At 47.1% G+C, this 24,189-nt stretch overlaps 1 protein-coding gene across 2 annotated transcripts; it reads right to left on the bottom strand.

Moving 5' to 3' along the window:
- Positions 1 to 1,575: 1,575 nt before the first annotated feature.
- On the bottom strand, positions 1,576 to 23,935 carry LOC147230209 (phospholipid phosphatase-related protein type 4-like). Of its 2 annotated transcripts, XM_086153451.1 has the most exons (13): positions 23,891 to 23,935; positions 21,687 to 22,053; positions 17,131 to 17,301; positions 16,794 to 16,979; positions 16,462 to 16,585; positions 16,159 to 16,354; positions 12,318 to 12,375; positions 11,835 to 12,008; positions 8,952 to 9,087; positions 8,314 to 8,542; positions 7,522 to 8,137; positions 7,046 to 7,208; positions 1,576 to 6,469 (listed from the first exon to the last, which is right to left on the bottom strand). In XM_086153451.1, the coding sequence occupies exons 2-13, from the start codon at positions 21,768 to 21,770 to the stop codon at positions 5,589 to 5,591; spliced, it is 3,018 nt and encodes a 1,005-aa protein (XP_086009577.1). In that variant the 5' UTR covers positions 21,771 to 22,053; positions 23,891 to 23,935; the 3' UTR covers positions 1,576 to 5,588. The 2 variants fall into 2 exon arrangements, with proteins under 2 accessions (XP_086009577.1, XP_086009578.1); XM_086153452.1 differs by lacking the exon at positions 17,131 to 17,301.
- Positions 23,936 to 24,189: the final 254 nt, after the last annotated feature.

The raw sequence follows: 24,189 nt of genomic DNA, 5'->3' as shown, positions 1-24,189 counted from the left end.
GGATGCACACACACACTCACACACAGACACACACTCACAGATTCAACTAGACACACATAAATACATATATACACTATATCTACATATACACTACACTATATCTTTATATACACATACTCACATACATACACTGATCATACTCGTGTATATACATGCATGAATACAGAAGTACACACACTGACATTCATACATATGCACATACATACATCCTCCTAGACATGCATATATATTTACTTTTATACACATATACTGTACATGAGCACATTCATATATTTACACTGATATACATGCATACATACAAACATTTATACACACATGGTGATAGACATACATACATACATACATATATACATACATACCCCAAATCCAAATTAATGTATATCTATATACATACAGTATATGCATACATACATACACAAACCAAATTCATGTATATCAATATACATACATGCATACATACAAACATTTATACACACATGGTGATAGGCATACATACATATATACCCCAAAACCAAATTCATGTATATCTATATACATACAGTATATGCATACATACATACACAAACCAAATTCATGTATATCTATATACATACATGCATACATACATAAATACAAACATACATGCATGAATACATAAATACATCCAGACACACATGCTGATAGACATAAATACATACATTCATACACACATACGCACACAGATATACATACATATACATCTCATCTATACATTCATACATACATACGCACAAACAAATATATATGTATATATATGTAAATACATACATATTCATACACACATGCAGACATTTGTATTTTCCCTGTAAACATACAACCATACATACATACATACACATCAAATAAATGTATATCTATATACATACATACACATATGATGATAGATGTACATGTATGTCTTTACATAGAATAAAATTAACCAAAAATAATTTTTAAATACTTAAAACATATAATGCAAATTGATTGAATATATATTTTTTATAGAAAAATATATATTTACATTTATCATAGTAATATAAAACCATGTTTAAAATAGAATTTGGATAGGAAAATGCAAAAATACACACACATATATATAACATACATATATACATACACACATATAAATATATATATACATACATATATATACATATATATACATGCATATATATACCTTTGACCCCATACATTCACACACACACACACACACACACACACACATATATATATATATATATATATATTCATATCAGGGGCCTCAAACTTGTGACCTATGGACAGATAGTTTGTTGCCCCTGCCTTAATATGAAAAGTTTGAAGTTAGTGCTGTTCACGAGTTTGATATGGCAGGGGCAACAAAAATATCTTCCCATGGGCTGCAATTGCCCCGCGGGCTGCCAGTTCGAGACCCCTGGTATATATATTGTATATATACTGTATATATATATATATATATATATGCATATACACACACATATATATAAATATATACACACAAACACACACATATATATATTGTATATAGAGAGAGAGAGCCAGTGAGAGAAATAAGTCAAGACTATAGAAAGACAAACATTTTCATATCAAATCTTTATTTAGTTACAGACTTTACTGGAAAACAAAGACATTACCAGCAGGCCCAGTAAAATCCCTTCATCCCCTTCATTCCGTCTGTTGGACAGACTTCCAATTTCAGACTGTTGATTCTACGTTCTCCGGGAAAATGTCCGCCCTCAAATCCCCCTCTAAACATCTTTCACACAATCATGTCTGCAAAATACAAACAAACAAAGAAACAAACAAAGAAAAGGAATAGTTCTTTTTTGTTGCAGTTTCAGACATTTTCAAAAGTTATAGTACTACAAAAAAATGAGCCGGACGTCTCGGAGCTGCAACGTTCTGAGATGAACCTTATGAAGCCGGTGTCTGAAAAATCTGCAGAATCCATGCCTGGCAGGCAAATCCACCATTAGCATGTGCGCTAACACCTCTGCGGCCCTCATTAGGGGGTGATGACGGACAGGAACGGGATGCAGTAGAAAGATACAAATGTCTATTTACACCCATAGAAACCACAAACTCCTAAAAGGTGTAGAAGGTGGAGACAGATCCAGACCAACGCTTCGGCCTGCACCGAGATTTGCCCTCCTGACCCCTCCAGAGTTTAATGTAACCACAAACCTGGAGCCTCGATTGGTCGACACAAATACATTCTACATATATATATATATATATATATTCTATATATTCTATACATTCATTCTGTGTTTTCCTCCAGGAGTGTTTTTTTTCAACTTTGTTTCAAATAAATAAATAACATTATCGGTAAATGATTAATAGTATGATCAAAAATAGGAACAAGCAAATGAGTGAAAATAAAAAAAGAAAACGGTAAAGAAAAAAAAAAATCAAATAATAAAGCCTGTTTTTCCAAGGAATGTGTGATGCCTTTCGATAAACGTAATGAAATTAATAGAATATGTAAAATAATATAATAAAAATAAAGACAAATAAACAAATAAAATATTACAAAAAATATTTACAAAGACAATTTACCAACAACGTTTCTCCGAATTCTATGTTTTCACAAGGAATGTATGTATACAAATAATAAAAACTTTAATTAAACTAATTAAACTCACTCAACTAATAAATAAAAAATTAACAAAACAAATAAAAGAAAAAATATGTTTCAAATTTGACTACTTTACTCAAATTATTAAAGGAAAAAATGAAAAATGATTAATTAAATCAAATTAGCTTAATAAATAAATTAATAAATACTTAAATACATACTTACGTATATACATACATACATACATACAAGTATAACATTGAATAATAGAACCAAAGACAAATTCTAAAATTAACATAATCATTTATAATCAAACAGTCTCATAAAGACCCAACAAAAAGTCATTTAAATCAAATTAGTTGGATCAAAAAAAAAAAAAGAATAATAACATTAAATGGAAATGAAAGCAAACAAATAAATGATCCAATTGTGTAAATATCAGTCAACAACCTATCAAGTACAATAAAAATGAAATTAATAAAAACTAAAGGCAAAAAAAATAACAATACTATTAATGTCAATTAATCACTTATGTCAAAATAATTGAAAAAAGAAAAAACATACGATGTTTAAAGCCAAATAAGCTTGATCAGACAAGTAAGAATAATAACATTAAATGAAAAAATAATATATAGTCCCACGAACAAATACAATACAATCATTTTCAAATGATAAAAAGAAAAACATTAATAAGTAATATTGGCCTCTTCATATTTTAATAATATGAATAAATACAAAAATAAGATTGAATGTGTCATTTAAATAAAACAAAACAAAATAATACAAATTTCAATTGACCAATTAAAATAAAATAATTAAAAAAAAGAAAAAAGAAGTAACTTGATAAACAGAATTAATAAAAAATAACATTAGATTGGGGAAATAATGATGAAAAACACACAAATAGGTGATAAAAGTAATATCAATGAATAAATGATCATAAAATATGTTTTAAAAATGGGAAAAAATGAAACAAATTACATCTCTGAGAAGCCTTGCAGAGATCAGACCTTCTCCTCTTCATCCTCAATGTGGCTTCATTCTCAGGCTGACAAGCAGGTGGGACCGTGTGGCGTACGTGTAGGTAGTAACATTAGGTAGTAGGGAGACAGCTGGAGGAACACATCTCCACTTAAATACGAATTCTTTCATCACCTGTCACACACACATGGCAGCAGAGAGTGTTTGTGTTCATTTCAACTGAGTCATACGTTTAACCCGTGGGATTCCACGGGTTCTCCACCATGTGAGAAGAGGGTGAATATGCAAACCATTCTGACTGAATATTTGTTTTTTGCCTCCTCCAATCCACCCATGTCCTCTCATGCCGAGAGCGATTAACTTAAGTAGCTGTACACACACACACACACACACACACACACACACACAGGAATCACCAGCAAGCTTCACAGCAGGGACTCCAACCGATTCTGACGGACAATTAGTTCACGTCGACATGGACTGACTGGGAGCGGGGGGGGGGCGGGGGGGGCTCCAAACACACACACATGCCGTGAAAACACACACCAACAGCAGCGCCGTCGCGTCCCTCTCCGCCATGGAGAAGAATCAAATTTTAATTCTACAAAAAACACCCACGAGTCTGAATGTCCGGCACTGTCTTGTGTTTCTCATGCACCTCGTTCAAGGATCTGCAGGCCATCCCAACTCCACCTTCACCTTCACCTCCAGCCCTTCACGGCACTTGGGGCTCAATGCTGTAAACACTGGGCTAAGAAAAGTAGAAATGGCCGCCACCATAATTGAAAAGGTTATTGGACAAAAAAAAAAGCGCTGTGATAGACGACACAAGCCAAAGGACGATGCCGCTCTTGTAGCACTAAGTCATACAAAACACTTCTACCCGCTAAATAAGAAGAGCAGCACAATTTCCCCATTTCTTTATATATATATATATATATATATATATTTAAATATAATAAATTCCCATGAAGAAAATCACAAAAAATAATTTTACAAAAATATCACAATATGATGTGATAGATGGAGCTTCGTCGGTGCTCCCTTCATATTTTTCATTACATTTCATGAACCATAGTAAACCATATATAAGGACATTTTCCAAAATCATAAATAGGTGAACGTGATAGTTCAATTTTCCTTTTAAGAACAAAAAAAGATGTTTTAAATATTAATGACGTCATGGTCCGCCGTCATATTCTGAAACAGCTCGTGATATTGCACTTAAATTCAAGCCGGACTCCATTTTTGTAGTTTTTCCCCACTTGTAAGAACTACATAGATGAACTCCAATAAAATGGTGAGGTTGCACTCTAAATATTGCGACTGAACTCACAAAACAGCCGACTTATTTATAATTTTTCATAAGGCGGCACCTCGGCACAGGTGCAGCAACAGTTTTGTGTGTGTGTATGTGTGTGTGTGTGTGTGCTTGTGTGTGTGTATACACACGTTTGTGTCTGTGCGTGTGTGTGTGAAAACCTATAACTACGTCATTGTTACTGATAAACTGTACCAAAGTAAAGTAAACGTAGAACACAAAGCCTGAAGCTTCTTATGAACACCACGTCTGCTAAGCGACACCAATGGGGGGGGGGGGTGTTGTCACCAGTGGCTGGCAATGCTGTCGCCGCCCTCTGGGGGGCGTCATGCAGCACAGGCACATTCAGTTTCCATGGCAACCCACTTATGTACAAGTAGAGCAGGGGATGGGGGGGTTCTCCACCTGCAGAAACAAGGATCCGGACTTGTATCTCCTTATTGGTTTTCTAAAATGATTGGGGGGGTGGGAGCAAGACTGACCTTTGACCCCCCCGGGGCCAAACGGAAAAGCGATGAACCTGGTGTTTTCCAGCATGGAAGCTGGCGGTGGAGGAGCAAGTGGAGCAGGAGGGCACTCCACCCTCGAAGAATCGAAGCGGAGGGAATCGGACTATATATTTTTCAAGGCTCGGCCACAGCAGGGGGGTTGTCTTTGACGGCCTGTTTTTGGGCAAGCGATTGGCTGCAAAAGGAAAAGGGCAGAGGAGAGTCACTCCTTGTAGGCCAAGCCCAGAGTTTGGGGCGGCGGGGTGTGAGTTAGGATGGGGCGGGGTAAGGTGGGTGGGGGGGTCGGCCCGGACCGTCCGTACATCCCCGGCTGTTGCCTGCCAGGGAAGCCGGGGTGGATGGCGCTGTCCTGAAAGCTGCGCAGGGTCTCGTGGAAGCGGCTGCTGCTGTCACCGTCGAAGTAACCGCCGCTGCCATCGTCGCAGAGGAGGTGGTTGTGCTGGAGGTCGGGCGTCGGGCCCCGGTCGGGCGCGTGCGCCACCCCACCCCCGCCCTTCCTCCGCAGCGTGGATTCGCGGCTGGATGATGCCACCGACTGGCAGTCGGAGCCGCCGTCGCTGCTGGCCGCCGTCCCCTCCACGGGCGTGACGCGGATGGTTGTAACAGCTTGCGGGTGGGGGTGGAATGGCGGCGCAAACACTGCGGTTGGGGTGAGGGGCATGCCCGGCCCCATTGTATTGGGCTGGAAGTTATGGTGGCCGTGGTTACCTGAGCCAACGAGGTTCAGGTTGGAGTGCTGCATGCTGTTGGCGTTGGCGGGATGCAGCGGATGTAGCGGGTGGACCACATGGGGGTGGCCTGTGTAAAGGCCGCTGTCGCCTCCGCCTTCGCCCTCCAGCTCCATCCCCGTCACACTCCGCCGGCCGTTCACCGACCCCCCGTCCCTCAGCGAGTCAGAGCTGTCTGTGTGTCTGTTGAGGTCGTTGAGGGCAAAGGTTGAATGGCGGAGCGACGCTCGCTGCTCCGGTGGCTTCCACCGCCACGAGCCGCTTCCATCGGTGCTGGGCGGCTTCACCACCGGCTTGCCGGAGCGGGACTCAGGATGGGCCTCCACCCGCACGATGCTGCCGCTTCGCTCCAGACCTGAGAGCACACGACAAACGATGACGCCGCGCCAACGTTGTCTGATGCGGCCGGACTTGTTTAACCTCCTGCAGATGTTCGTCTTGAGTCTGAGAGTCTTCTTCAGTTCTGACAGCCCGACCTGAGGAGCTAGATGGTGTAGCATTGGAGAACCGGCTCCTTGGGGAGAAACTACATCTGTAAATGTAAGATCTCCTAAACAAGTCAAAACTGGCGAACCACCACTAACCAGAGGGGGTGCTCGTCCTCACCATCTGTCAGCCACTGTTCGGGTCGTGGATCAGAACATTAGCTCACACCTGGAGTCACGTGACCCCAACGACTCAGATGACGAGTCAGTCAGAACCGAAGAAGACTCTGGGACATCTTTTGGACGTGAAGGATCGCTTATCAGAGAGAGCCAGAACCTGGGCCAGAACCTTTATGAGGCAAGCCATTGGAGGTCAAAGCCATGGCTGATATGAAGTTTGAAGAACCAGGCTTGGTTCCATTTTAGACCCGGCAACTCCTTCTGTCCCGGAGGTTCCTGTTTCTCTTTACGGATAGTTTACATCTAAGCGCCACTACTTTACTCACCTCCTCCTCCTCCTCCAACCGCCCCAGTGGTTGAGGCAGGCGGAGACGGGTCCTGGTCCGTCAGGGCTCGGTAGCGAATGGATCCTGTGCAGCTGACAGTGCTGCCGCCGTCTTCTGACCGTGGCGAGTGGAGCAGGCCTTGCTGCTTGGACAAGGCTATGACCTGTGGTTAAGGAGATACGATAACATCAGAGTGCTGGATCCGGGTGAGTCCCGCGATGACCTCTACAAACATGGCCGACACCAACTTAGTGAGTGCAGTGCTTCTGGATCTCCATCGGCCCAAGATGGAGATCTTCACTTGCCCAAGTTCTCCATCATGCTACTCCAGGTTCTCACAAATAAATTTAAGCCAGAAACTAAACTAAATGGCAACCAGTTTAGTTTCTGGGTTTAAGGAAGGCTTGGTTAGCCTTGTCATGGAGACGAAAGGTCGCTGAGAAGAGGCTGAAATCAGAGGAAGAAGAAGGACAGACCTGCATTAGTCGCGGCTGGCCGCCAGCACTGAGCGGCCTGCAGGGGATGGTCGTCTTCTCGGCCACTCGCAGCCACTTCTCCCTCACAGACCCGCCCCCGTCCATGATGCTGTCCTCCGATTCGCTCTCCTGATCTCTGGACATGATGTTCTCCTCCTCTGGGATGTGAACCAGCTGGGAGGATCCGGGCCGCGACTGGATTGAGACTCTGGCTCCACCGGCCAATCCGGCAGTGCCGTTGTGGGTCAGGTGGTTGTGGTTGACCATCGGGACGCAGCTGGCCGCAAGCTTCATGTACTGGGCTGGGATGTGGGCTCCGGCGCACATCTCCTGTTCTGGACCAGCAACTGGGATAAGGTGGCTCCCGCTGCGGAGCTCAGCCTCCAGGCTCACGGCAGAAGGCTCGGAGGAGTAGCAAAGCTCGATGTTCCTTTGTGGGGAGGAGGAAGAGGCCGGTCTGATCCCGTCGATCACTTGGAGCGACAGTTTCCTGTTGTCATTCTTGTTCTTCCACTGGCTGAGGAGTTGCTTGGAGCGGGTTGAGTCCATGGAAGCATGAATAGATGCATGGCGGCGGGGGATGCAGCCCTCCTCTAATGAGGAGCCACCATGGGACCTGGAACAAGAGCCACTCTGAGCATCAAGAAGGAAAATGACTCCAGAAGAAGCTTCAGCAGTGGACTAAAAGTGGGACCAAATGGTACATTATAGTGCCCTTAGGCCAATGAATGATTACTAAGTTTCCAATATCTAAAAATTTCCATGGAAGAACAAGACATTTTGAAGTGTTACCTAGGCAGCGTGCTGCTGCTGAAGGTCATCATGCCATCACAGTTTCCTTGGGGACTCGATGGGGAGATGATGTCCACCTCAGCGCTGGACCTCTTCAGGTTGGCCAGGGAGGGCTCCCGGTAGGAGGCGCTTCGTGTCAGGATGGGCTCCACCTGTTTGGGGGTCAGGGCGTGGGAAGAGGCCCTGGTGTTGATGGGCTCTGGCTGGCTGGGAGCCAACATGTGGTGGCCTGTCAGGAAAAAAAGGGAGCTGGTAAAATCAAGAGAAGAAATGCTTGAAGACGTGAGGATAGGGGAGTGAAAACAGATGCCATGTCACTTCTTCCTGTGCAGGACTGGTACGTTTAGGTACAAGCTGCAATTCTGGACACAAAAACAAAACCACTCATTGTTCTTTTCTGCTTCGGATCCCAGACCCTGTTCGGGAAAGGGAAGTCAAAGGACGTCTAACCACAGTTGGCGACCTAAGCAGCTAATGCTAGCAGAGACAGTGGCACTGCAATGTGGGTATGTTCAATTTCTGTGCGCAAAACAAAAACCACCAGATTCCCCAAGTTCTCTTCATCCTCTGAATTACAAAATTGGAGCAGCACAAAGGTCTGGAAGGTAGAAAAGGATGTGTTGGTGCAGGGTGGTTACCTTGATGACTGTTTGCGACTGCAGACTGGCTGACATTGGGGAGTGAGGAGAGGGGAGGCTCTCTCAGGGTCGGGGGAGGCACTCGGCTCCTGGACCGGTCTTCACTGGGTTGGAAGTTGCCCACTGCATACACACCCTGCACACAAACATTACGTGCAAAACACTCTGAGCCACTAGAAAGAGCATACAAGCATACAGACACCTGAAGGCGCCAATTAGGGAACTACTCCAAACTGGTTTACAAACAAAGATTGTCTTAGTACACAAAGTGTTGGTTGATGAAGTAAACTAACTGCTAACAAGCTGCTAAGTGCTAGCAGATACATCAATCATGGGGCAACATCTGTCTTGAGAATGACGATGGAAGTGGAGGGAGAGATGATGGACTGAGGCTTTGGTGTTTGGATCTTGATCTTAAAGACTATGTGTTGAGAATTTCTAGACTGAAAAACAGAGGCGACAAATGGTGTCAACATTCTTGAATAGGAAGCAGTCATCAGCATAGAAAATGAGATCTCCGGTCTCTCTTGAGCAGGTAAAGAAAGTGTGTCTCTGGTGGGTCAGGAACAGATTCCCCCATCTTCAATTGTATCCATGGGAACATTTGTTTTGGTTCCATTTTGGTGAAAGAACATTTCAGGGACCTCCTTGCTGTGGAGATTGTAAACCCTTCCTCATTGCCTGACCCTCATCCTCCTCACCTTCTCACTAAAAACAAATCATTTCTTCTCATGCTCTCGAATTTTATTCAACGACAAGTGTTGATTCTTCACAGTCTGAATTCCACTGCATCAAGAGTCTTTGTGCCGGAGGCAGGCAAAGCAAAAGAGAGAAAACAAGTTGTTGTGTGTGAGTGTGTGTGGGCAGGGCCATTTCGGTGTGTGCGTGGGCTGGAGGGGGCTGCTAAACACACTGACAGATTCCACAATAACGTTGCAGCTCCACTCTCCTTTCGCCCACAGAGCTAAGGCAGCAAGGAAAAACCAGAACCCCAGAAGGTGGACATGATGAGGTACAGGGAGTAATGACCACAGTCCAATTCTCTCATTGGTGAAACCCAATGAACAGAATCCTCCGTCAAATGCTATAATGTGTTCACTGACCTCGCAGACCAATGTAGCCCGCTATGCTGCCACCGCTTCAGCCTTTTCGGCAGCAGATCCAACTTCTTTCTCCAGCTTCCTTCATTCATTTATTACCTGAGGTGTTCATTCTGGATTGATTACAGGGCCACCAATACAGACATAAAACCATTCGCCCTTTCATTCAAACATCGTATGTAAACATACAACCATTCACCCTCTCAAATCCATCCATCCATCCATCTTCCCCAACTTATCTGAAGGTGGGTCGCATGGCAGCAGCCAGAGCAGTGAGGCCCGGACCTCCCTCTCCCCCGCCACATGGTCCAGCTCCACTGAGGGGACCCCAAGGCATTCCCAGGCCAACCTGGAGACAAAGTCTCTCCAGCGTGTCCTGGGTCTTCCCTGTGGTCTCCTCCCAGATGGACATGCCCGGAATACCTCCCCCAGGAGTTGTCCAGGAGGCATCCTGACCAGATGCCTGAGCCACCTCATTTGACTCCTCTCTATGCGAAAGAGTAGCGGCTCTACTCCAAGCTCCCCCCAGATGACCGAACTTCTAATCCTAATCTCTGGGGGAGAGTCCGGCCACCCTGCAGAGGAAACTCATTTTAGCTGCTTGTATTCGCAATCTCGTTCTTTCGGTCACTAGCCACAGTTCATAACCATAAGTGAGGCTGGGAACGTAGATCGACCAGTGAATTGCGAGCTTCGCCTTTTGGCTCAGCTCCCTTTTCACCACAAAAAAACGGTACAGAGTCCTAATCGCTGCACCGATCCGCCAGTTGATCTCCCACTCCATCCAAACCCAAGATACTTGAACTCCTCCACTTGGGCCAGGACCACTTCCCAAACCCGGAGTAGACATTCCACCCATTTCCGGTCGCTATCAGACTTGGAGGTGGAGTTCAACTCTCATCGGAAACAGGTCCAACTTACAACTGGCAACGTGGACCAAGCTCTGACACTGATCATGCAGAACAGGCCGTATGACAGGGTTCGGTGCCCCATACTTCCGGAGTAACCCCCACACGATTGCCCGCAGGACACGGTCGAATGCCTTCTCTAGATCCACAAAACACATGTAGACTGTTTGGGCAAACTCCCATGCCCCCTCGAGGACCCTGCCGAGGGTAAAGACCTGGTCCACTGTTCCACGGCCAGGACGAAAACCACACTGCTCCTCCAGGATCTGAAGTTCAAAGACCCGACGGACCCTCTTCTCCAGCACTGCTGAATAGACCTCTTATTCAAATGTCATATGTAAACATACAGCCATTCACCCTCATCAACTTGTCATATAGACATATACAGCTATTAACCCTTTAATTCAAATGTCTTATAGATGTACGAACATTCATTCACTCATTCACAAAACTTATTAGACATAAATGGATTCACCCTTTCATTCAAATGTCTTATAGACATATATAATTCACCCTCTAATTCATAAATCACATTAGACATAAAGCCATTCATTTACTCATTCACATATCAAAGAAGCATACAGCAATTCACCCTGTCATTCACACATCATATGGAAACATAAAACCATTCACCCTCTCATCAACCTGTCATATGTAGACATCCAACCATTCACCCCCTCATTCATGCATGTGGACACTGTAGGTTCTCCAGTGTTCCTCCTGCATATGTTTGGACTCTTGGAGGAGCCCGGAGAACCATGAGGAACCCCACGCAGGCAGAGCATGGAGCCTCCACACTGAGAGGCTCCCTGTGGGAATCCAACCATGGACCTGTGAGGAGCAATGAACATGGTGGCGCCCCGAGCGAGGGTTACCAGGTAGACAGCGATGGCGGCACCTATGAGCCAGCCGCAGTAGACGTCCACGGGGTGGTTCCTGAACTGGATGATCCTGGTCAGCCCGGCCAAGATGGCCAGCATGACGAAGGAAAACACCAGCAGAGGCTTCAGAAGCTTGGCCGAGTCCGTCAGCACCGTGTTGAAGTACATCTGAAACACACACACACACGCATTGGTCTTCAAAGGACTTTGTTATATTCTGAAACACATTTCCCCAAATTGGCTTTTATTTATATAAATACAATATACAATGAATGTATTTTATTTTTAATTGATAGAAAAGGGGCTTTTATTTTGATAGGTCGCCTGTGCCGCCTCCTGTCGTTGGTTTTCGTTTGTGGCACAAAGATGGATGTCTTTATAAACACGTGGAGGTAAAACACATTTAAAAATATATTTCAAATAATTAATACCTATTGTGTGTGGTGTGTGTGTGTGTGTGTGTGTGTGTGGACTTACAGAGATGTACACGGCAGCAAACGCGGCCAGTGTTGCATGCTGGGAGGGGAATGACTTCCTACCAACCAGAAAAAGAGAGAGAAAGAGACGCTAATTAGAAAGTCCAAACTTTTAAAGGGCACGGATGAATATTCATTCATCTGCAGCACCAAAGTGACTCTCAGGTTAGGTGACAGGTGTGTGTGTGTTTGTGTGTTAAGCACCTGCTGTGGCTGAGCAGTGTGTGTGTGTGTGTGTGCGTGTGTGTGTGACCCCCCCTGGTGTCACTTTGAGGGCCCAAACACACAACAATGCATCTAAAGCTGGGCTTACACTTCATGACTAGAGATCTGGAAAAGCCACATCTTAAGGCTGGTTTTTAAAGTCTTATTTCAGTCCAATAATCCGAATCAGAGAAACTTTATTTGTCCCTGTGGGGCAAGGGGAGGGCACAAGGGGTGGCATAACAACCTAAAGCAGATCGATATAAATATATAAAATACAGGTGAAATAAAAAAAATTGCTAAAAATAAAGTGAAGCAACTCCAACATCAATACGGCACCTTAAATAAAATGTACTGCCAACACATACTGTCTGTGCCGCTAACACAGCTCTGGAGATTGTTTGTCCACCAGGTTTCCTTTTCCTGGTTTTGTTGGAGGTCATCTATTGGTTGATTAAGACTTTATGGTGAAGTAATGCTAACATTCGCAATGATATCACACACTTTTGATATTGTCGTCGGTCCTGAAACTTGGAAACTCCCAGACTTTTGGCTACCAGCTCTCGCTTCACGACTGAAATGACGGGAACGCTGCAACTCCACTTAGATCTTACGATCCTTACAACTGCCAGTTTTAAGTCTGCGACAGGAAAAGCGTGAGCTTCATAAGTGTTTATGTTCTTTATGCGACTGTCCTTCATGATGCCCAGCTCTCCTGCAGGTTGTCAAAAGAAATGCAGTGCTGATTGCAGGTAAAGACGTTTATTTCCCAACTCTTCTCTCTGGTCGGCCGGCCACATAGAGCAGGGCTCTGTCTGGTGTACGCATAAAAGGCAGTTGTTTCTTCACCGCTGAGCCCAAGTGCTTGCTCCTGGGGGGAATTTGGGGTTTCTGTGGATCATCTTGAAATGTGTGGTCTAGACCTGCTCCACAGGGGAAGGGTCACCAGGTGACTGGGTTGGTAGAAACAACATCTGACTTTAATTAGATAATTTTGAAACCATTGGCCTGGGAGGTGAACTATCGCAAGTGACACAATGCCAGTAAAGTAGCAACCAGGTCCAGATGTCCTCCTGGAGTCCTGTGAGGAAGAGCTAACATGGGCCACCTGATGCCGAAGCCTTGGACAGTCCAGTACCCAAAGACTTCACCAGATGAAGGTTGAAGAATTGACGGATCACTCTGTCATCTTCCTCTAACAGAGAGCTCAGTCTCGATTGGACACCATGAGGATCTTTGAGTTCTCCAGTGCCAGCAAGGGGTGGACATTGCCTCACATCCTGGACTTTGCAAATTCACTGACGCCCGCTGGATGTCAAGGGACCATGTGCCCACCATGGCCATCTGCTCCCCCTCAGGGATGCTGTCTTTCCCAATACCTACCCCCACGAGCCACCTGCAAAACTTCTCCAAGGCAGCCTAATTCAGGAGTCTGCACTAGGGTGCAAAAGAAAATAACAAGGAACCTGACGGCCTACTCTGGGGTGAATCATGCGGAGCCAAGTACAGATGGTTTTTTACTAGACAACAACCAAGATGTCATCGGAACTCGGAGAGCTTGGGGCGTAAAATGACATAAACATATGACTGATCTATTATTGATCGGTGGAAGATCAGAGGGGGAAGAACGGACCTTGACTCTATCTTCATCAGATGGGATGAACCAAGCAGATCCGAGCAGATGATGGGAGGCGCTAAGGACAAACTGATTTTTATAAAGTAATATCCAGGAGCAGATCCTGTACTTCTGTGAAAGTATTCTGTCGAAAGGAAAAGTAGGAGCGGTACTTCTCTAAGTTTATTGATCAAGGCGACCTTAACTTCTTCTTACTCACTTTCCCACAGCTAACCTCCAAGCACTTCCAGTCGTTAGTCTTCCCGGACCATACCATTGTTGTTAGATGAATGGGGGGGCAGTCTCACAGCCATGCGCCTCTTTGCTGGTTTCCTCATCGGGGTTTGTGAGCTACATTTGTTCCCAGGGGTGAAGGAGCAAATTTGGTATGCTGGTCCCTGGAGAACATCCAGGCGCATGTTAAAACGCAAGATCTCGTTGTGCGAATATCACAGGTCCGTGGTACATCCCTCACAGCCCAGCACCCTCATCAGATCTGGGTGTCAGGCCCCGTCTCCGGGGATAAGCCTCCCGCCTCTGACCCACATGCACTGTCACTTTCTTCAGATGGCACGTGAGGCCGAACCCAGCAGCTGCTGCTTTAGATTTCGCAGTCAGTCGGTGTTTGAGGAGACCTTGTGAAGGTGGCTGAAAACCATCAGCTGATTCTTCTAATTAACAACAGAAAAACAGAGACTTTCTACTCTTTTCTCCCTTTGGACGCTACAGGCAAGCAAGTTCAAGAGAAAGCAATAAAATGGAGGCCTGGCTGTGAGACAAATCTGTGGGAGCTTCTTATGGAGCGTTGATGCAAAGATCCTGGAGCTGCAGACTGATTTCAGCTTTGTGTTGGCAGAAACCCTTTTTCACTCACAGAAGGTGTCTCCTGCGTCTGCGTGGTCTGTGAATCCCACTTCCTGCCACCCTTATCCAACGCCTCGCCATCTCAGCCGACAAATATGAGCAGCTGTGGTGTCCAATCCATACCCTTCCACAGAATTCAGGAACCAAAGCACCGCTTGGGTTTAGATCCTCCATGTTTCTCAATCACTGTCCCCATCAGACCCCATGCAGGGACTCCAATCAGGATGGATCTTCTGATGGATTCATTCAGCACATCAATGCAAAAAGACATTACGGATCTCCTTCCCTGCCAGCGTACCCACACGGAGTTGGTTCACCCCAAAAAAACAAAGTCGGGTCCCTCTCCAGGAGTTTGGATCTAGAGCAGGGGTGTCAAACTCAAGGCCCGTGGGCCGGATTAGGACCGTGAACAGGTTTAATCCGGCTTGCAAAGCTAAAAAATACCAGGTTTTAGGAGTGAATTGAACAATAGGTACGTAACAGTAGTTCACATGTCATGATTTTACCGATCCGGCCCACCTTAGAATAGATTTTCCCCCGTGTTGCCCCTGAGCTAAAATGAGTTTGACACCCCTGATCTAGAGCCACCGCTCTGGAGGGAGGAGAGTCCAACTATTTTAGTTAGTACCACTCCACTTCTCACACCAAGTTCTCCTCCAGCACCGACATAGAGGAAACATGTCCAGTCCCAAGAGCAAGTTGCCCTTAGTGTGTGGAGTCTCCCTGTTCTCCCTGTGTCTGTGTCAGGTTCCTCTGTGCTCTCCATGTTCCTCCCACAGTCCAAACACATGCAGGAGGTTCATGGAGAGCCTACATTGTCCAGATGACTGAATGAGTAGGTGAATGGTTGAATGTCTCTGTATGTGTCCCCCTAATGGACCCCTCCAGGATGAACCTCACCTCCCGCCTAATGACACTGGGATAGACCCCAACATCCCCATGACCCAGAAAAAGGGATAAGCGGTAGATGAAATACGAATGAAGTAAATTAAGTACTTAATACTGCAGTGGAAGCGTTTCAATGCATTATTAGCCACAACAACAGGAGAGAACCGCAAGCAAAAGCCCTTTTGTGTGGGGAGATGACAAGTAGATGAAAGCCCACGCACATCCTGGGTCTCTGTTGGCCTGAGCGGAAAACAAAATAATGCCGCCTTACCTCCCGGCGGTGATGAGGCTGGCATCTTGGCCGGAGCAGATGTCCTCCAAAATGAAAGCTTCATCGCAAGTGGACATGTTGATGTGCGTCAGGTTCGGCTTGCACACATCCAGCCAGTAGGGCGCGTGCTGGCCAATGGACAGCTGGAAAATGTCGGTGATCAGCGCCGTCACGCACAGGCCAAAGATGTGGACACCTGCAAAAACACATGGACAACCCAGTAGCCTGACCTGCTTCTATATTTCAGAAAATATAGTCCCGCGTTATCGGGGAGGAGTATTTTCCTGTTATTCATCATTCTACCTATGAAGCGCACCACCCTGCGGATGTAGGAGTTGAAGTTACAGCCGGCGGCATTGATATTAGCCTCGGTGCTTGACGACTTCCTGGAGAGGTAGCAGTACAAGATGGCCTCGCCGATCAGGATCTGTAGACAAGTGGAGTAGGCGTCAAACACCAAGGCGTCTCCTACATACACTAAATAATCAAGCTTATGTTGCTAGGTCAGCATTAGCTAATCTGGTTCAAAGCAACAGGACTTTCCCCCCTGCAAAAGGGAATCTGTCACCAAAAGTGGAACGATTGCATGCTAAGTTGTAGGATAATGGCGAGTGAGGCCGGCGAGGGGTGCTCACGGTGGCAGTGGGAATGGCGAAGGCCAAGCTGAAGAGCAGAGGCAGTGGGCAGACCTCCTGCTGGGGGTGGATGTAGGGCAGCGACAGGCTGCGGTCGTTGCAGGTGTACCCGGAGTGGACAGGCTGGAAGATGTCGGTGAGCTCCAGCAGGTACAGACTCACCACAGACGAGGCCAGGATGGGGAGCTGTGGAGATTAAACTTATATATATCATATGTATCTATTTAGGCAGATGGTCAAGTGAACGTTCTCATTCCAAGCAGGTGTGAGTTTGTACTAAAATGCCAGTTTGCAAACAGAAGGTCAGCAAAGGGCAATTGTATATAAAAGCATGCACCTGCACTGTATGACCACCTTCAAGACGGAGCCTGGACACTGCTGGGGAGCCTAGCAGACTTGGGAGCCAGGAGGACACAATGGAGGACCTCCTAAAGGAGGTTTGGACCACATGATGGATTTCAGTCATTGTCGTGTGCTGCTCTTCCTGCTCGCAGGGTTGGAGTGGGGGCTGGGGCCAATCAGAGGAGATAATAGGGGAAGGGTCGGGGTTTAACCTGGTAGGTTCACCTGTCAATCACAGTGCCACATGTAGACAACCAACCATTCACCATTTCATTCGCACTTAAAAACTATTCAGAGTCTTCGATTAACCTGTTGACTATTTATGGACTGTGGGAGGAAGATGGAGAACTTGAAGAGAACCCAGGCAGAACATGATGAGAGGCTCATCCGACCCAGCCAGGAATCTTCTTGCTGACCACTGCACTACCGGGCTATGGCGATGTGCAAGACAAAAAGTTGTTCGAAACAGAGTCATAACGCTGACTGGTGAGTCATGATTCCTCATCTCTATTAACTTGTTCACTGCAAATAAGAAAATAAACATGTCACTTGTGTGACTGCTATTCAAAATGAGTTTCCATAAATATAACAAGTGAATGACTGTTTGGAACCTGTGGGAAGAGCAACAGATCTGGTTTCTTGTTTCAACTCAGGTCCCACACAAAATGAATGATTCAGTCAATAACTCAGTGGACTCAGTAGCTCACATTGGCCTGCCACACTCACTAACCAAAAAACTCACTCAGCAACTCAATGTAATGAATCACTCAGTAGCTCACAGTTGCCCCTCCCCATTTGCAAAACGAACAACTCATTCAGTAACTCTACGAACAAATCACTCAGTGGCTCACAGTAGTCCTACCCAGTTCCCAAAACAAACAACTCACTCAGTAACTCTGGGTAGTCTTTCCCACTTGAGTAACGAACAACTCACTTACTTACTAACTCTACAAACGACTCTCTCAGTAGCTCACAGTAGTCCTCTCCGCTGGCAAAATGAACAACTCACTCAATAACTCAACATAGCTTATCACTCAGTATCTCAAGGTAACCCTCCCCACTTGCAGAACGAACAACTCACTCAGTGAATCATAGTAAGTCCTCCCCACTCGCAGAACAACTCACACAGTAACTCAACGAACCGAATAGCGCAGTAGTTAAGGGTAGCCCTACCTACTCAAAAAACGAGCAACTCACTCAGTAACTACAAACGACTCACTCAGTAGCTCACTGTAGTCCTCTCCGCCCGCAAAACAAACAACTCAACCCGTAACTCAATGAACCGGGGTAGCCCTCAGCACGGTAGCCCACCCCACTCACAAAAATGTGTGATTGAGTCAGTGACTATAATGACTCAAAAACCAGATTGAGTGACTCAAAGGAACTGGGACCGGACTCCGGTTTCCCGTCACCACCTTGGCGCCCTGATCTGAATTAAAAGTGGGAAACTGAATAACGTCCGCTTGGTCCACCCCCGTCCCGGTCGGGTGATACAGAGATTTCTTTCAGCTCTGGAGGATTGATCTTCTGGTGGGTGGATGAGCAGATGTGTGGGTGGGCAAAGCTCAGGTTCACTCTATCTGTTTTTAAAGCCTCCCACGCTGGAACCAGCCGGTTGCTTCAGCTCACAGGAAACGACCACCGCCATTCCCAGAGGCGCCCGGCAGGTGGAGCCACCTGTCCTTTGCGGTCGCTGGTTCCATTCCCAGTACATGCGTCGAGTTTTACCATTCGGTATCCATGACTACCAAAGGAGACGATCCAACGGCTGGATCTCCACCCACAGATTTTTTTTAAACCAGCTGAACTGTTGATTTCCCCCATGTATGTCATATCCACGTCCATAACCCCTTCATCGCCTTTACAATCGTTCACCCAATTCACGCTGCCACCCAATATAACCGCCAACCTCCCAATCAGTTGATGTTTAAAATGGCCGAGCGTGGCAGCGAATCCTGTGACTAGAGGGCTGCGATGGAAGGTTTTCTCCTGTCTTCTTTCTGGGCTCTGCCGCCGAGAACGAGCGGTTCCAGGCGTGGGAGGCGCCCAGCCTCCACGGACACCGAGCACACAGAGAGCCGGAGATGGGGTGTTGATTTATTTTTTTTTTCTCTCCTTTCCACTCTCCTCTTGACGTTTCCCATTCCGGATGTAAAAATACAATCCATTCAGAGGGCCACGTTGCCTAGCAGCCGGTTAGCGGGTAGGCTGGTGTGACAGAGGGTGAGGGAGAGGAGAATGCAGGAGAGACAAGGAGGCAGGAACGAGCTGCACCCCGACAAAAACAAACAGAAAAAAGGGTGAAAAAAAAGGACGGTGCGTTCACTGACCGCTGTGTTCACTGACTTGGTGATCAGAGGCAAAACTGTCATCTGTCATCATCCACCTCTGTAGATTTCATGGTTTCAGTCAAGTCTCTGGGATCTAGCTGTGCAAATATGGGCAGAATGTTCTGCAAATTTTCTATTTCAGAAATAGCCCTTCAAAAAAATGGCGTTCCTTGGTTCCTCAGTTTCAACTCGCCGCTCATCTGCGAGCACAAGGGTGGAAGGTGCTGCTGAAAAAACAGTAGAGAGAACAGGCTAAACTAAGCTAAGCTTGTTCTCCTTGTTTTCGGCAGCAGGATTACAACTCCTGCCTCCACCCTCTGATCTAAAGCCGATGCAAGGAACTAGCTGCACCGTCTGGAAAAGGTCTACTTTCCCATCAGCAGTATGTAAACAGCAGGAGCCAATCACAGCTCAGATCTAGCCAGGGGGTGGGCCCAAAGCCAGACCGGACACCTGTCAATCACCAAAACATCGGCGTGTTCTCACTCCCACCGACAGACAACTTCCAGTCTTCGATGAACCTGCCAAATGTTCATGCATCGTGGGAGGAGGATGGAGAACCTGGAAGGAGCCCAGGCAAGCAGAGGAGAACATGAAAGCTGTGTGTGTGTGTTTGTGTGTGCGTGAGAGTGTGTGTGGGTGGTGGTGGGATTGCTGACCTCCGCACCTCTGCGTCGCCCTGCAGTGAAATCATGCTAAAATCATCATGTTACTAGCATCCACCAGAGGAACCTCTCCATTATTAAACATTGGATTAACAAACAGGAGGAGGAGGGGGTCGGGGGAGCAGTTAATGAGAAGTTACTGGAGGAAGGAGGAGGAAGAGGAGGAGGAGGAGGTCCAACTAGATGTCGGTCTTTTCCTGATATAGCTAGCAGTGCTGTCGTTACTAGGCTTCTTGCATCGACGTTGGAGGTAAGGAGCGTTTGGTTCCCACACCCAGGTGGTGCAAACAAAGGCGGTCGGAGGAAGAAGAGAGGGGAACAGAGACTCGTGGGTCTGTTCCACCCTTGAGAACATAGAGATGTCCTTCTTCAAGAGGAGCCATCACCATAGAATATGAGCTTTCTGAGCAGGATCAGGATGTAACATCAAGCGGACATCCTGGTTTGGGTGGAAGAAATGTGAAGGGTTGAATCTCACAGACCACTTTAAGAGCCCTGGCAGGAGAACATGGAGAGAACCCAAACAGGAGAACATGAAGAGAACACTTCGAGGCAACCTAGGCAGGAGCAGAAGTTTCTCCATCTCCAGACAGAGAGCACCAAGTTGACAACAGGATCAGAACCACGAAGCCACTGTCTTTGAGACAGCGACGCTGACCTCTAACCTCTGAACCTGACCCCCACACCACCCACACACACACACACACAGTGCTGAACAGCACTAAAAGAGGTCTCCATAGCTCCAGAGGGTGGAGAATAACCTGCACTATCACTGAGGGTTTTGTAAATAAAGTGCACGGCCATCTCAGGCCAGACTGCGCATTTACATATGAACGACCAAGAAGCTGCCAGGGAGGAGGTCCCAGAGGAGACCCCACAGGAGACTCCAGAAGAGACTCAAGAGGAGCCCCCCTGCCCTGGACAATCTGCAGACCATCTTTGCACCAAAACATCTGCACACCCCGAGAATCCCGATGCCAGGCGGAGGTCTGCGCTGTTACCCATGGCAACAAATGGGGAGGGGGTGGGGGTATCCCAGGGACGACAGGGGGTGGACACCGCCTTCAGAAGATTGATGGACAGACACTGAAAGCATCACGGACGTGAACGCAACGCTGAAATATCAATAAAATGAAATGGCGGAAAGGCTTTGCAGGTGTGTGTGACTGTGAGCGTGAGTGTGTGTGTGTTCGGTCCAGATTCTTTGGAGATGTTAAGCATGTCCTCCTCTGACGGCTGGACATCTTTATAACCAATCAGGACTCATCTACATACTATCACTACTGTCTGTGAAAAGATGGACGGATGGACGGCGAGGTAGAGAGAGATGGACAGATGGAGACAAATGAAGATGGATAGTAATGGAGACAGACACAGATGAGACAGAGGGAGCGAACAAACAGATAGACAAATAAAGATAGAAAAATAGAGATAGACGCTGAAGATAGATTGATAGAATGAGATAGATAGACAGAGTGAGAGAGTGAGTGAATGAGTGAGAGACAGAGATGGAGATGGATAGATGTAGATGGAGAGATGGAGTGCTGGTTCTCTACCTCCACGAAGTAGAAGCAGGGCAGCAGGGTGACGCTGTCCTTGGTCTCCCTCCCGCCTTTGAGCCGCTCCTTGGCCCGGGACATGTCGGGGGCCCCGGCTGCGGCCCCGGCCCGGGCTCCGGTCCCGGTCCTGGCCCCAGCTCCGGTTCCGGTTCCGGCTCCGGCTCCGGGGGACAGCGAGCTGTACTTGATCCCCGTCGTAGTGTTGGCGGCTCGGTCCCGGTCCGGGCGGCTCTCCGTGCCCGTCCGCCGCGCTGGGCGAGCGGGATGGCGGTCCGCAGGTCCGTCGGTGGCCCCTAAGCCCGGCTCAGAGCATCAGAGCCCCGCTCTCACGGCGTCTGCAGCGGTAGACGCGTCGTGCACGGTGCTGCATGCGGAGGCGCGTGCGTGCGTGAGCGAGCGAGAGAGAGAGAGAGAGAGAGAGTGAGCGAGCGAGCGAGAGAGAGAGAGAGTGAGCGAGCGAGGGAGCGAGCCCCCCCTCCAACCCATCACCATCGTCTTGGCAACGCCGGTTCCACCGCTCCTCCGCTGCGGGGGACTGCCCTCAATGAACAACCACTAGCCGCTTACACTTCCGGTCTGGACTTTCAAAATAAAACCCAAGCCCCCCCCCCCCCCCCCCCCCCCCCGTCGGTTTTGGGCCTTCCATTTAGAAATAAATAAAATAGCCATAATTAACGTGAGTGCGTATGGGCGTCCGGCCGCCGCGGCTGGCTCGGTGCAACACTTGCTCTCCTGCCAAACAGGAAGTGATAGAATCCATCCTTTCATTTCAACTTCTGTGATTTTTGCTAGCTTTACGCTAATCAGCGGCATCAGAGGTGAGGCGGGAGGGAGGTGGAGGTGAAGGTGGAGAACCTCAGCTCCGTGGACCGTCACATCTGGATGGGGTAAGATGATTACTAACATTTGAATGGGTGATTTGACTTCTAGATGTTTATGAGGAACCTGGATAAAGAGATCTCCAAATTATTTTTTATTGATTTATGTGTTTATTTTGCAGTGGGTGGATGTGGTGAGCAGTCATAGAAGATACACAACCCTGACCAGATGCAGACCATGCACCAATCCAGTCTATCCCTCCACCTCAACTCGCTCAGTGACTTGAGTTTAAACATTTTGAGATGTTCCAGACTGGTATTGCAACACGACAAACTCCCGGCAGCACAGGCGCACCAATGCAACTCGACCGATAGTTCAAAAACTAGCTGAGACCTGCAAACGTGAGCGGCCATCCGCTTTAACATCCTCCCCAGACTCTGCGCGAAGGACTTCTTGTCTTCCGACGCATTAAAAGGCCAAAAACAAACAGGTGACCTGAGCAGCGTGACATCACGCGACCCAGTTTCTGAAATTAGCTCTCCTGCTCAGTTTTAGCAACCATTTCCAATCCGGACCAGATCAGGATAGCAGCCTGACGAAACCATCCGTCTGCAGCCGGAAGAAGGTTTTGAGTTCAGAACCTCCATGAACCTCTGCGCGGACGACAACCCTGGTTGCTTCGGCGCCGCTAACATTTTGCAGGAGACGGCTCAAGTGGGGAGAGGGTGTCTTCACCAAGAAAGACAAACACGTAAAGGTTTTATTTTGACAACCGTTGAAGGGGGTGCAGGGGGAGCTTCTGGCCTTGTCATTTTTGCAGCTCTGGGCAGCACAGACGCCACGCCGACGCTCCACTGCAGTGCACTGACTTGCTTTAAAAAAAAAAAAAAACAAACGATGGTTCCCCATAATTATGTAACATTCCCCCCAGGGGGAGAATATCATTTTCAGTTCAATCGAATTAAAGGGGATTTCTTTTCTGCGTGAACCTGCTGTTACATAAAGGCAGAACGTTTGCCGTGTTTCTTTTTCAGCTCCTCAAACGGAAAAGATGGATTGGTGGGCGTGATAGTGCACGTGTGCTAGAAACCTAATTTTCCTCTGTGTGTGTTTGAGCTTGCGCACACACGCACCCAACACTGTGACATTTGAGATGTGGGACAAGATTCGAGGAGGGGGTTCAGCTACCCGCCATGTGGCGCCCCCCGGCTGCAGCCCGCATACAAGCACCCTCTCGCCGCGGGGTAAAACGGAGGCCTTCCCCTTTTTGGCACACCGTGCACAGACCATATCTCCAGACCAGCCAGACCTTCACAATTATTTCTTTTTTAAACTGGCAAAAATAAGGGTAAAGGTGGGACTTGAAACCCCAGAAAACATACCTGCTTCTGAAGAATGGTTTCCCACAAGCCCTCTGCCATCTGGAGAAGGGTGAGACACCAGGCTCAAGCCGGAATCTGTTGGTAAATGTGCACAGTGAGTGGCTGTTTTTTTTTTTTTTTGGTCCTCATTGCTACAGCTGGAGAAGCCAAGCATCTACACTGAGAACCTGATGAAAACATCAAACTCAGTTGGACAGGAAAGGTGACGTCAGAATCAATATGCACTCTTCGGCGTTCTGGAGACAAGGCCAGATGTCAGATCAGTGGCACTGATCCTGGACAAGAGCATGCATGGGCTG

This window comes from Fistularia commersonii, chromosome 10 (genome assembly GCF_037954325.1).
Source record: "Fistularia commersonii isolate RoL2024-O1a breed Wild chromosome 10, RoL_Fcom_v1.0, whole genome shotgun sequence".
Taxonomy (NCBI): domain Eukaryota; kingdom Metazoa; phylum Chordata; class Actinopteri; order Syngnathiformes; family Fistulariidae; genus Fistularia; species Fistularia commersonii.
The sequence above is the reverse complement of the archived record's forward strand: the minus strand, read 5'-3'. Positions and strand labels throughout refer to the sequence as shown.